Below are 14,731 nucleotides of genomic sequence, written 5' to 3'. Positions count from 1 at the left end.
TGGTTTTGTTCATATTTTACCCAAAATTGAGTTGAAATAACCCAGCATATTTGAGTGAACATATAATAATTGAAAATAACTGTATATAAAACCATAAACCATATAATATTTCCAAAAAAACATACACTGGAGAGAAAAAAGTCATTGGATTTGCTCAATTTTTTTTTATGGTAAGTTGTTGCAAACAATTTATATGGGCTGAATTTAAGCAAACAACTTAAATTTAGTAATGCTCAACTTTATTTGCATAAATTCAGCCCATATAAATTGTTTGCAACAACTTACCTTAAAAATGACTAAATCCAATGAATAATTTTTAATCATCAGTGCAGTGTTTTATAAATGTGTAACATAATTAAAATATTTAAAACGCAATAAAAAATGTGTTTTTATTAGACTGTGCTGAATGTTGAATGTCGACCACTAGAGGCGCTGTGGTTCAGCAGGGATGCCTTTTAATCCATTGGGAAGCTCCAATCTAGCAGCATCCGCCCACATACTGTAAGCCTAATTTGCCTGATCACATATGCACGCAGGCCACGTCAGCCAGTGCCGCAGGGGGAAGGGAACTAATAATAGTCCAAATGCTTTTGCTGTTAGGAGGATTACAGAGCCATATCTACCAGCCATCGGTAAGACAGGGTTGACCCTTGGCTGAACCTGCGTGAACATGTGCTTTGATAAAACTAGGAACAAGGGTCAGGCTACGAGGGCAAGAGGGTAAACAGGTACAAACTGTGTAAGATGATTGGAAAATGCGCAAGAAAAACCGGAAAGAATGTAGATCTTTGCGAATACACGCGATACAGCAATAACTAGGCTTACATTCATCTATTTTCATGTGCATATTGGAATATCACATATAAAATTATCGATGGAAATGCCAAGATGTGCATAAATGTTAAAAATGCACATAAATGTATACACACAGCTGAGTTGGGTAATGCGATAAAAAAATGTTTATAAACTATGATGGAAACACTATTGAAACACTATCAATTGAATAAATTCCAGCATGCGCATCAAAAAAAGTCATGTGATTTCATTTGAACAGATCAGGTGATACACTCAAATTATTTTTGATGGTTGTTCAAAATACTTATTTAAAATGAGCTGAACCGACACAATTCTGGAGGGTTTTTTGGCACGGCTTAATAGTTTTATGTTCAATCTACACACAATACCCCATAATGACAATGTGAAGAAAGATTTGTTGAAATTGTTGTAAATTTATTAAAAATAAAAACCCTGAAAAATCACATGTACATCAGTATTCACAACATTTGTCGTGAAGCTCTAAATTGAGCTCAGGTACATTCTGTTTCCACTGATCATTCTTGAGATGTTTCAGCAGCTTCATTGGAGTTCACCTGTGGTCAATTCAGCTGATTGGACATGATTTGAAAAGGCATACACCTGTCTATATAAGGTCCCAGGGTTGACAGTGCATGTCAAAGCACAAACCAAGCATGAAGACAAAGGAATTGTCTGTTGACCTCAGAGACAGGATTGTCTGGAGGCACAAGGCTGGAGAAGGTTACAGAAAAATTTCCGCTGCTCTATAAGTTTCAATGAGCACAGTGGCCTCCATCATCCGTAAGTGGAAAATGTTTAACCACCAGGACTCTTCCTAGAGCTGGCTGGCCATCTAAGCTGAGTGATCGGGGGAGAAGGGCCTTCAGGTGATCAATAACCCGATGGTCACTCTGTCTGAGCTCCAGCGTTCTTCTGTGAAGAGAGGAGAACCTTATAGAAGGACAACCACCTGTGCAGCAATCCACCAATCAGGCCTGTATGTTAGAGTAGCCAGATGGAAGCCACTCCTCGTCTGGAATTTGCCAAAAGGCATCTGAAGGACTCTCAGACCATCAGAAACAAAATTCTCTGGTCTGAAGAGACTAAAATTGAACTCTTTAGAGTGAATGCCAGGCACCGCTCATCACCAGGCTAATACCATCCCTACAGTGAAGCATGGTGGTGGCAGCATCATGCTGTGGGGATGTTTTTCAGCAGCAGGAACTGGAAGACTAGTCAGGATAGAGGGAAAGATGAATCCACCAATGTACAGAGACATCCTGAATGAAAACCTGCTTCAGAGTGCTCTTGACCTCAGACTGGGGCGACGGTTCATCTTCTAGCAGGACAATGACCCAAAGCACACCACCAAAATATCAATGGAGTGGCTTCACAACAACCCGGTGAATGTCCTTGAGTGGCCCAGCCAGAGCCCAGACCTACATCATATCTAAATCTCTGGAGAGATCTGAAAATGGCTGAACACCATCGCTTCCCATCCAACTTGATAAGAGCTTGAGAGGTACTGCAAAGAGAAATGGACAAAAATTCCCAAAGACAGGTGTGCCAAGCTTGTGGCATCATATTAAAAAAAAGTGCATCACCAAAGTATTGAGCAAAGGCTGTGAATACTGATGAACATGTGATTTTTTAGGTTTTTTATCTTTAATAAATTTGCAACTATTTCAAAAAATCTTTTCACATTGTGATTATGGGGTATTGTGTGTAGAATTTTGAGGAAATAAATGAGTTTAATCCATTTTGGAATAAGGCTGTAACATAAAAATTGTGAAAAAGCGCTATGAATACTTTCTGGATGCAGTCAATCAATCGATTCAATCAATCTATCTATCCATCCATTTATTCATCAGTCTGTTTATGTTTCCATTTATCTTCCCTTCATCCATCCATCCATCCATATGTCTGTTTCCAAATATCTTCCATCCACCAGTCCATGTTTCCATCCATCCACCCACCAATCTGTCCTTCAATCTGTCCTTCAATCTGTCCTTCTATCTATCTATCTATCTATCTATCTATCTATCTATCTATCTATCTATCTATCTATCTATCTATCTATCTATCTATCTATCTATCTATCTATCTATCTATCTATCTATCTATCTATCTATCTATCTATCTATCTATCTATCTATCTATCTATCTATGCATCCATCAATCCATCCATCTATGAAGGAATTGTGTGAAACCCAGCATTTTTTACAGTGTACAAAAATGGACCAATGGGACAGCAGTAATGGACAATCCAGTGTTCCGAGCACATAATAAAACATCTGAAATGTTGTTTTGGTCTTTCTAAAATCCCTCAGCTAAAGTCTGTCATCACAGTGGTTCAGTATTAATATTATTATTACCTACAGATCTGTCCTGAGAATGGGTGCTCCCAAAGAGCGTCTCGACCCTCCAAAAACCACCGCTCGTTCATTTCGTTTCATCTTCTGAGGCATAACTCATTTATTAAAGAAGAAAAAAAAGACCACATTGATTCCTCCTACCACAGAAAACTCAATTTTTCTTTTTGATATTCGCCACCAGTTTATCAGGAAGCTACAATTTTTTGCAGTTTTGCGCATAAATCTATTTTGCATCTTTGGAGCCAAACATCATGCTTTCTCTTCGGTGAGCATGTTAGCCTACAGGTTGCTGCATGCTACAGAGCGTGCATGCAACATTTAACACGTGTGCACTCTGCATTGCAATCTTCAAGCCGAAGCATATGCTGCACCGAGAGTGTTTCTAAAGACATCAACTCAGGCCTCGACTAAATCAAAAATCCTCTGGCTAAGATGCATGAGATTAATGACCTACAAGCTCTTTAAAGAAGCGAGGTCAGAGAGTGGTCACCGAACAGCCAGAATGCCTCTGCGCTGCATGGCATTATCACATGTGTGGGATCAAGAGGGCAGCTAGCGGGCACTTCGGCCTCGGGACGGGGTCAGCGAAGGTGCGGGGAAGATCAGCAGACCGTCAGGTGTTCATCTGCTCTTTTTGAATGCTGTTTGGAGTCCAGAAATTCAACTGATTCACCCAAACCCTTCAGAAATCAATCTATCTATCTATCTATCTATCTATCTATCTATCTATCTATCTATCTATCTATCTATCTATCTGTCTATCTATCTATCTATCTATCTATCTATCTATCTATCTATCTATCTATCTATCTATCTATCTATCTATCTGTCTATCTGTCTATATGTCTGTCTGTCTGTCTGTCTGTCTTTCTATAAATCTATCTATTCATCAATTTGTTTGTTTCCTTCTATCTTGCATCAGTCCATCCATCCATCCATCCATCCGTCCATTCATTCATCAATCTATCTTCCATCTATTAATTCGTCTGTCCATCCATCCCTCCATTCATCAATCCTTTGATCCATTTATCTATCTATTCATCAATCTGTGTTTCCTTCTATCTTTCATCAATTTATCCATCTATCTATCTGTCTGTCCGTCCGTCCATCCAATCTATCTTCCATCTATTAATTTGTCTGTCCATGTTTCCATATCTTCACTCCATCCCTCCATCCATCAATCCTTTTATCAATCTATCTATCTTTCTATATATCTATCTATTAATCAATCTGTCTGTTTCCATCTATCTATCTATCTATCTATCTATCTATCTATCTATCTATCTATCTATCTATCTATCTATCTATCTATCTATCTATATATCTATCTATCTATCTATCTATCTATCTATCTATCTATCTACCTACCTACCTGTCTGTCCATGTTTCCCTCTTTCTTACATCCATCCATCAATTTATTCTTCAATCTGTCCATGTTTCCATATATCTATCTTTCTATAAATCTATCTATTCATCAATCTGTCTGTTTCCTTCTGTCTTCCATCCATCCATCCATCCATCTATCTATCTGTCTGTCTGTCCATGTTTCCATCTATCTTCCATCCGTCCATCCATCCATCCACCCACCAATCCATTCTTCTATCCATCCATTCACCAATTTATCCATCCATCCATCCATCTATCTATCCGCCCATCCATGCATCTATCTATTCATCAATCTGTCTGTTTTCACGTATCCTCTGTCCATCTGTCCACATTTCCATCCATCCATTTATTTATCAATCATCTATTTCCATCTATCCTCTGTCTGCCGTCTATTTATTCATATATCTATTCATCAATCTGTCCAAGTTTCCATCTATCTGCCATCCATTTGTCCCTCCATCCATTCATCTGTCTGCGTTTCCATCCATCCATCTATCTATCTATTCATCAATCTGTCCGTTTTCATCTATCTTCTGCCTGTCCATTCATCTAAATATCAATCTGTCCATGTTTCCATCTATCTGCCATTCATCTGTCCATTCGTCCCTTCATCCATCCATCCATCCATCCATCCATCCGTCCGTGTTCTCCACGGTTCAAATAAAAACGGCACTGACTATTAACTTTTGCTAAATTTAATAATATTTTAAAATCAATTCTCGATTTCAGATCTGAATTGATCAAAACCCCAAACTCATGAGATCTGTGTGTAAAACAAACGAGACATTTCACAACAGATCAACCCACATAAAAACGAAACAAGACACAATTTACAGAGTACTTCATCCAGCTCATGTATCATGAATGAGACTTACAACTTCATGTACATCTGCGTCTTATTAAATATGCCATCTGCAGACAACAGCCCATGAAATCACACACACACACACAAGAGCAACATACATGGAGAAGATTAATGTGGAGATGGAGCTATAACTGTAGCACTGATATGATTTCTGTACGGCAGCAAAAAGAATATCTGATGAATTGATGTTGGAGCTCATTCTGCACCAGCGCCCTGTGCAGATTCTGAGTTCGCTGAAGAACGAGAGCCGAGTGGATTGGGACGCCGCAGGCGAGGGAGCAAATCCAGGTCATGCAGATCCTGCGTTTAGTAATCTCTGCCCCAGCAATGAACCCTGGATCTCATTAAAGAGGATTTAATTCCAATAGTGTAGATGTACGATGGAGGAGATTTGTTTGCTTTCGTCTTTTCTCTCTCCTCTACTCCCCGTTTCCATCATATACGTTGTTGTTGTTGTTTTTTGTATTTAATTTATCACGTAAAGCTGTTTCCTCGGTAGAGTTTTAAAATGTAAAACCAGGTAAGCTCCGCCCACTTTAGGCCATGTAAAAGAAAGATTAAATCTGAATTTGCTCCATGTATTCATGCATGCGCAGATTACAGCTTTGAAGTGCATAATAGTTCTGCGTCTACATTTCATACTCTCAAATGCGTATAGCATTAATGAATGGTTGGAAAACATATCATCAGCATGCTCGCATAAGCTCTAAAGGATCACGCCACAATCTCATTATCCTCACACTAATGGCCACATCAGGTCTATGATCTCAGTGTTACAGGCCTCAGCTTTATTACTGCTTGCGAAACTGTTTGGCCGGGGTTTTAGTCAGCTGTTAGCGACTTATTTAGGTTTTGCGGAAACGGACATTCGTTTCCTGAGTGTGTTTTTTTTCTGAGCTGCTGGTGTCATGGAGGTCAACCAGACGCTCATACATATGTAAATAATTCCCGAGGGTCATACGGTCTTATGACGGAGTTGATACTGATGAGTACCAATGAATGGAGTTGATACTGCTGAGAGGGAATGAAGTGATATGCATGCAGGTTTGAAATATATACTTCAAGTACTGTCTCCACTGAATGGAAAGATCTGGTGCACTTTTTTAATACTATAAAAACAATTTAAAGTGAACAATAATCCACACCAGGTGACATGGTGGCTCAGTGGTTAGCACTGCTGCCTTACAGCAAGAAGGTCGCTGGTTCGAGTTTCTTTGTGGAGTTTGCATGTTCTCCCAGTGTTGGCATGGGTTTCCTCAATATAGATGCAATATAGATGAATTGAATGAATTGCGGCTGGAAGGGCATCCACTGCATAAAACATATGCTGGAATAGTTGGCGGTTCATTCCACCGTGGCAACCTCTAAAAATAGAGACTAAGCCTAAGCAAAATAAATTCATGAATTACCCACACAATGCTAAAAGATGTGTGTTCAGGTCAATGTTGACCAGCTTCATGTATTCTGGGAAAATCGGACCTTTCTGGAATATGTTGAAGATTAAAAAGACGTTAGGATCTGAACTATAAGAGATTTTACAAGTTTTGTAAACATAAGAAGATGTGTATCTTGTAAATATAGTATTTTTGAATTAACAGGCATTGGTACAGGCAGGACATATCCTCTATTGGCAAAGTAGTTCTAATATACATACGCAACATGGAAGAATTGACTGTTAGTGCCTTAAAAAGGACTTCTAAAACACTTGAAGTAATGGTCTTAATACTGTAATGTAAACAATTATTTACTGACTGCATTTATTGACTCTATTTTAGCGATCAGAAGTGGTTCCACCATGTTGCCATTGTCATGCCAACTTTTTACACAAAAGATTGCAACTCTTGCCCTGCCTTCGAGTTCTCCTGATTGGTCCACCGCTGTGGAACTGACAGTTATGAACGCTGCTGCGTGTAAAAGATGAAGCTAAATGGCGTGTCTACTCATGTGTGATGCACTTAAGAAGACGCGAGTGGTCGCGCAATCCATCAACCGTGTTTACATAGAAAAATAATGGAAATTCTGTCTCATCTCATGGCACGATGGCTCAGTGTTTAGCACTGTCGCCTCGCAGCAAGAAGGTCACTGGTTCGAGTCCTGGCTGAGTCAGTTGGCATTTCAGTATAGAGTTTGCATGTTCTCCCTGTGTTGGCGTGGGTTTCCTCCAGGTGCTCCGGTTTCCCCCACAGTCCAAAGACTTGCACTATAAGAACTAAATTGGCCATAGTGTGTGTGTATGAATTCGGGAGTTTCCCAGGACTGGGTTGCAGCTGGAAGGGCATCCGCTGTGTAAAAAAATATGCTGGAATAGTTGGTGGTTCATTCCGCTGTGGGGACCCCTGATAAATAAGGGACTAAGCTAAAGGAAAATGAAAGACTGAACAGTTGGAAATTATAACAGAGTTTTTTCTTAAAACAAGAAAATTAATCTCCCAATATGGTAAGCAAAATAATCTTATTACAAAACAAAAACAAGATTATTTTGCATACCCCATTGGCAGATTATTTTGCTTGTTTTATGGAAAAAACTCACTCAACTTTAACTTATTTCTGAAAACAAGACAATATTTTTTGCTTGCCTAGAAAATGCTTCTTGATTTACACATTTTTAGATATTTAAACTAGAAACAAGATTAAGCGCTCTATTTTAACGATCTAGACGCAGAGTCTAAAGCGCAGGGCGCAAAAGCAGTAAGGGCGTGTCTAAATCCACTTTTGCTACCTTAAGGACAGAAAAATATGGTTTGTGCCCCAAAGCATGGTCTAACAGGGTTGAGCTTATTTTCTTAACAAGTTATGGGTGCGTTTTGAACATGATGTGCATTAAACCAATCAGAGACTCATCTCCAATTCCCTTTAGGAGTCAGTTGCGTCACGCCATGGAGCATTTGCTATTTACATGGCGGACATTGTAAGTGGAAAAACTGAACGCTTCACTAGCGAGAAAACAGTTCAACAGAGCATGAACGAGACTCCTCCATTCAGCCTCTTTACTTTTACTCTTTACTTTACTCCTTTACTTTCATGGATAAAGAAACGGTTTTGTACTCACTCCACTGAAGACATCCATCAGCCTACATAATTAATTTTGTTTGTTAAGCACAAAGATTTGTTTCAAAACTATTTCTAAATTCAGTTATATCCAAACACACGTCCTGTTCTTATGCCCCATATGGTGATGCAGAGATCTCCAAAACCCGACAGGAGGACAAATCTAAACTAGTTTTTATTAAAACTAATATAAATATGCATATAATAAAATAATACTGATAATATTAACACATTATACAAATGCAGATTGTCATGAATAAATTGAAAAAGCCCCTTTTTTGTAACATTTTAATCCTTAAATTTTTATCATTTGTAAAGATATTTGTGTATTGCTGTACATCCTGCGTGTAATTAGGCAATGTGTACATGTTTAAGGCGCACAACTAATACGCTCTGCGCTGGACTTTAGACCTGGTTTCAGCTGGTTAATTGCGCAGTCTATTTCAATTTCTCAAAATAGCAACGCACCGACAATGCGCCTTAACACGCCTCCTTTATAGACCGGAACACCCATGACTCCACAAAGTAGCGCAAATGGATTTAATATTTAAACAGCGTGGTGCAAAACGGGAAAGTTAGTGTTGCGTTGGTCTGAAAATAGCAACAAATCGTGCCAAACATGTCTTGTGCCTTAAAAACTCTAAGTACACTGTAAAAAATGGCCGTGATTTCAACAGTAAAAAACTGTAAAAATGCTACAGTACAAATCCGTAACCTGGTTAACAGTATGGTTCCTTAATATATATGGTGAATAACCGTAAATTGACTTTCCCAGAATTCCCTGCATGGCACATCACTTTTTATGCTTGTAGTTGACATTACTATGGATCTTTTTAGTTGTTTCCTTATCAGTTATGTAAATTAGAGAGTTATGTTACATCTAATGTTGATAAACAATGTTTATTTCCTGACTTTAATTTTATGCGTGTTACCATAATGGTGTTTAGTAGCTGTGTAAATGACACTGGGCACCTTCTATATGTTGTTACACTTTTCTGCTTGTGGGAAAAGTTGATTGTGATGAGCATTGGTTCAATATGTAAATTCCTCATCACCACCTGCAAATGGGTGTGCTAACGTGTCTAACTGTGTAACCAAAGATGTGTAGATGTTGATAGTTCAAAATACAGACATATTACCTCTATAAATTAATAAAATACGGTAGTTTACTGTAAAAATGACAAATTACTTTTACGGTTTGTACCGTATTTTTAACAGTAAAGTACTGGCAACCACAGCTGCCGTTTTTTTACCGTAAATTTTACAGATTTATTTTTTACAGTGTAAGAAAAGCATTTTTGCAGTGTATTTTATTTCTGTTATTTTTTTCAGTGACTGTTTTTAGTTTTAGTTTTTTTATTTACTGTAAATATAGTTTTTTCTAGTAAACAAAAACATTTTATTTCACAATTATAGTTTTATTTTTCTAACTAGACTGCTTGGTGAAATTTTGCAATGGAGGAAAGGTTTGTGAAGCTTAAAGCAAACACGCTTCTTATATAGTCATAGTTCATTGTTTCTGCAAATATTAGTTTTGCACTCTCAATGACATCACTAAAATGTCATTCAACGATTGGCTGGTGGTGTACGTGTATAGTCAGATCTGTTTTTAACATGAACCTATGAGTCAAAACCACATATTCTGATACCGGCTATCATAACAGACACAATATTTTATCACAATATACATAACAGACATAATATTGTGTAGTTTGAACCCGGCACGAAAGCACAGCAAAGCTAAAATCCTTTCTTTTGTGTATGCACACATCTAAACACAAGTGAAGAGTGCCAAAAGTGTCTCATAGTGCAGACAAGTGTTAAGTGCTGGTGGTTGGTAGAAGTGGGATCTGGACCTCAATCATCCCATGTTCTCGAGCCCTAAACGTTAAGAGTGAGAAAATGAGTGTGAATGCGCATTTCTGAGAGCTGGCGATGTGTTGATGCGTTTTGCATTGTATGTATAGTGTAAAAATGGCTCCGTCTCCTGCTTTATGGTCCCCAGGGTGGGACGGAGCAGCAGGTGACAGGTAAAAACCCGGTCAGAATCAAATGCATTTTTCATAGGGCTGATTTTCTCTCTGTTTATGAGCAGAGCTTGATCTCGACCCATCGTCGACCCCGGAGTACACTCTGCATTAAAGCAGCACTGTATCAATTAAACATGCAGGACAAGGACACACAGAGTTCAATGCACTTTTTAACCTGATGTTAGCAGGGTTTTAACTTGAGTTCAGCGCACTTTTCGGCATGCTTCATTGACCTTTACTTATGAAGAAGCCATGAGGAGTTGCTGCGGTGTGGCTTCGTGTCAGGGTTGTTGAACAAACAGATCCTGCTTTGTTTTTTTGGTAATTATTAGTAGAGCCTTAGACAGATTGTTGACTTTTTTTTGATATTTCTGTGCAGAAACATTGTAAAAACAAGATTTGCTGATTTAAGTGGAATGATTTTTGAGAGTGTGGGAGCTGAAAACTGAACACAGAAGAATAAAAAAGTAGCATGTTCAACACACAATCAAAATCCAATTGTTTGGATTGCAAAGCTAGAGAAGTTCACTCATATAATACATCCACTACAAAGGCAGAAAATATTATTAGACAAATTGTATTGTGCATGATTTATCTAAACATTAGCATAGTATTCAATATAAAAACATTCACATAAATAAATAGATTGGATGATGGGCTCAAAAATCTGCAGATTTCTGCGCACGTAGGTTCTGTGTGGGTCTATTTATTAGTGACTTTTGCCGAGGCAGATTTTTTTCCCCAAAAATCTCACAAATTAAAAAATATATACATTTTGGTGTTCATTTTTTTATATATTCAATTCAAGAGTTCACACTTAGCTGATGATTGATTATAAAGTTTGTTCCGGGAGAGAGCCCTGAGCTCATAAAATCCTCGAGCCTGGGGCTCCCTGCCCTTTGCAGGGTGAGAGGGGAGTTTGAGCTCAGGTAGATCTCGAGAACTCCTCCCTTATTTAGAGCTGATGACAGATTATAAATTGCTATATGTAGATATACTGCTAGTTAAGAGCTCGACTATATTGCTAATTTATATTGCTCAAATCACCCATGACACATGTCTCCGGACTGAAGGAGCACGGGGAGAACACGCAAACTCCGCACAGAAACGACAACTAGCCTGTTAAGGATTTGAACCAGTGACATTCTTGCTGTAAGGCAACAGTGCTAACCACTGGGCCACCATGCCACCCTATAAAGGTAAACATGGAGGAGTAGGGGTGGAAGGGGGGAAGATAACTAAAGTAAGAAACTCTGGTTATTTATAGAGAGTTAGGAATCACCAGCCATGATCAATCATAAGCATGTGCTCCTCTCGAAATTAGTTTATAAATAAACTTCACTTCTCAATGTTTTATTTGTTTTGTGAAAAACAAGATGCACTGCAGTTTAAAAGTCAGAATATTCAGGAAAGATGCATTAAATTAATAACTAAAGATGCTTTTTAAACTGATTTTCAATTTAATACAAATTCAACAAAATAAACTAGTTTTTGAATCATCATTTGACACTCAAAACTGGAGTAATGATGCTGAAAGTTAGAAAGCAGTTGTAATAGTTGTATTAAAATATTGCAGTTTTAACATTATTAATATTAATTGAAAAATAATAACAAGTGAGCACCGTGTCAGTATATTATAAAGAACGTAGCACATATCAAATAAATATGTCACGGTGGCTATAAAATATATATAGCAGTAGTTGTTTTTTATATTTATAATAATAAGAAGAAGAAATGTTTGAGAAAAATAGAATTTGAATGATTTCTGAAGAAACACCTGAGATTAAATACTATAAGCTTTAAAGTATCTAATTAAATAAAATAACAAACATTAAAAGAGAAAACAGTCATTTCAAATTGTGATATAATTTCACAAAGTTACAGTTTTACAATATTTCTATCCAGCTAACTGGGAACGTTCCCACAACTAGCATTCCTTCAAAAACTGTCTGAATGTTAAACAAAACATTTTTAAAATAACATTTATAGAACATTCTCATAGCATTATTACTAATTAGAAAACGTTCTCGTAATGTTGATAGAAAACATTATTAGTATGATGTTCTTTTTACATTATTTCTACATGATGAATGTTCTACTAATGTTGAAAAGAACACAATTAGAACAGTTTAGAGAACACAACATTTTAGGTAGATTTAGGTAGAAAAGAACGTTATGCTAACCTTTAAATATTCTGTCAGCATTTGAACATTTTTGGAATGTTCCATATTGATGCTCATAGAACGTTTTCATTTTGGGAGGATTTAGGTGGAAAGAGCATTGCAGGAATGTTACACTGAAAAAAATGGTCCATTGTATTTCCAACATTTTTTAAAGGTAAGTGGTTGCAAACAATTTATACAGGCTGAACTTAAACAAATTAAATGTAGTAATGTTCGGCTTAATTTCTTTGTTTAAATTCAGCCCATATAAATTGTTTGCAACCACTTACCTTTAAAAAATATTGGAAATACAATGGACAATTTTTTTCAGTCTATGCCAGGCATGGGCAAACTCGATCCTCGAGGGCTGGTGTCCCTGCAGACTTTTGCTCCAACACTAATCAAACACACCTGAACACCCTAATTAGTGTCTTCAAGATCACTAGAAAGCTACAAGCAGGTGTGTTTGATTAGGGTTGGTGCAAAACTATGCAGGGACACCGGCCCTCCAGGATCGAGTTTGCCCATCCCTGGTCTATGCTAACCTTACAAAAACATTCAGGCAACTTTATGCAGACATGATTTTAAATCACCATTCCCACAACCAAAACAGAATGTTAGGAAAATGTTCCCAGGACATAAATTGTTAGCTAGTTATACATACAATTTTTAGCATACATTTATTTCGAATATTTTAGCATATGCTTTTATTTCAAATTATTTTATTGGCTCAGTGCTTAGCACTGTCACCTTACAGCATGAAGGTCGCTGGTTTGAGTCCCGGCTGGGCCAGTTGGTATTTCTGTATGGATTTTGCATGTTCTCCACGTGTTGGTGTGGGTTTCCTCCAGTTGCTCCGGTTTCCTCCACAGTCCAAACACATACACTATAGGTGATTTGGATGAACTAAATTGTCCGTAGTGTATGTGTGTGAATGAGTGTGTGTGGATGTTTCCCAGTGATGGGTTGCAGTTAAAAGGGCATCCGCTGCGTAAAACATTTGCTGGGTAAGTTGGTGGTTCATTCCACTGTGGTGACCCCAGATTAATAAAGGGACTAAGCTGCAAAAGAAAATGAATGAATAAAATTGGCCATAGTGTATGAGTGAGTGTGTAAATGTGAGAGTGTATGGGTTTTTCCCAGTACTGGATGGGCATGTACTGCGTAAATTGTATCTTAGAATAGTTGGCGGTTAATTCCACTGTCGCAACCCCTGATAAATAAAGGACTAAGCTGAAGGACAATGAATGAATGAATTAAAAAATTGGGGTAATTCCAAAGTCTTATGCATCCAACAAAAATAAGGTGCATAACAATGTTCGCTCTTGTTTGGCAGGTGAAAGTGTGGTTCCAAAACCGCCGCACCAAACAGAAGAAGGACCAGACCAAGGACACAGACAAGCGCTCATCGTCCACCTCCGAATCCCTCGCCACATGCAACATTCTGCGTCTCCTGGAGCAGGGGCGTCTTCTCTCTGTACCTGCGCCTCCTCCTAACCCACTGCTGGGGCACCCACACCCAGGCAACGGCTCTCTGCTGGGCAGCCCGTCTGTGTCCACCTCCTCAGGGGTGAGTAGCTCCACCACACCTCCCGGAGCTGGCAGCGGGACGTTCGGACTGTCGCTGTCTTCTTTAACTGGCACTCCACCTTCACCGCGGCTGGGCGTCCCGCCACCATCCCTTTGCTTTACCATGCCTCTCCTGAGCGGCGCCCATCACGAACTGCCATCGGGATACGGCTGCGGGACGTCAGCGTTCGAGCCCTACATGAGGATAGAGCGCAAGGACGGAGAGTTAGGAGGGAAGAAGACAGTGTCCTAAAAGCGCTCCTGTAATCTTCTCCCCTCTACCTGTCTCAGGGGTCTCACCTGTGCCGCGAACATCCAATCGGATGGAGCGGAGGTTCGCAAAACGAACAAAGAGATTGAACGGCTTTGGGATCCACGTCTCGCTGGCCCGTCTTTGCGCTATAGTGCCTACAACCAAAATCAAGGCCAGTCGGACTCCATCGTTTTGGTAAGGAGGAGCGTTTGGGACCAAGCCTGTAATTAAGCATCGCTGTGTTCGCT

At 38.7% G+C, this 14,731-nt stretch overlaps 1 protein-coding gene across 1 annotated transcript in view; it reads left to right on the top strand.

Moving 5' to 3' along the window:
* vax2 (ventral anterior homeobox 2) overlaps positions 1–14,483 on the top strand; it is a 48,193-nt gene extending 33,710 nt beyond the window's left edge. Inside the window, exon 3 of the mRNA XM_056462676.1 lies at positions 13,998–14,483. Coding sequence (XP_056318651.1) covers positions 13,998–14,483 — 486 coding nt within the window. The remainder of the gene's footprint in view (positions 1–13,997) is intronic.
* The last annotated feature ends 248 nt before the right edge of the window (positions 14,484–14,731 follow it).

Source organism: Danio aesculapii, chromosome 7, assembly GCF_903798145.1.
Source record: "Danio aesculapii chromosome 7, fDanAes4.1, whole genome shotgun sequence".
In the NCBI taxonomy this organism is placed as follows: domain Eukaryota; kingdom Metazoa; phylum Chordata; class Actinopteri; order Cypriniformes; family Danionidae; genus Danio; species Danio aesculapii.
The sequence above is the reverse complement of the archived record's forward strand: the minus strand, read 5'-3'. Positions and strand labels throughout refer to the sequence as shown.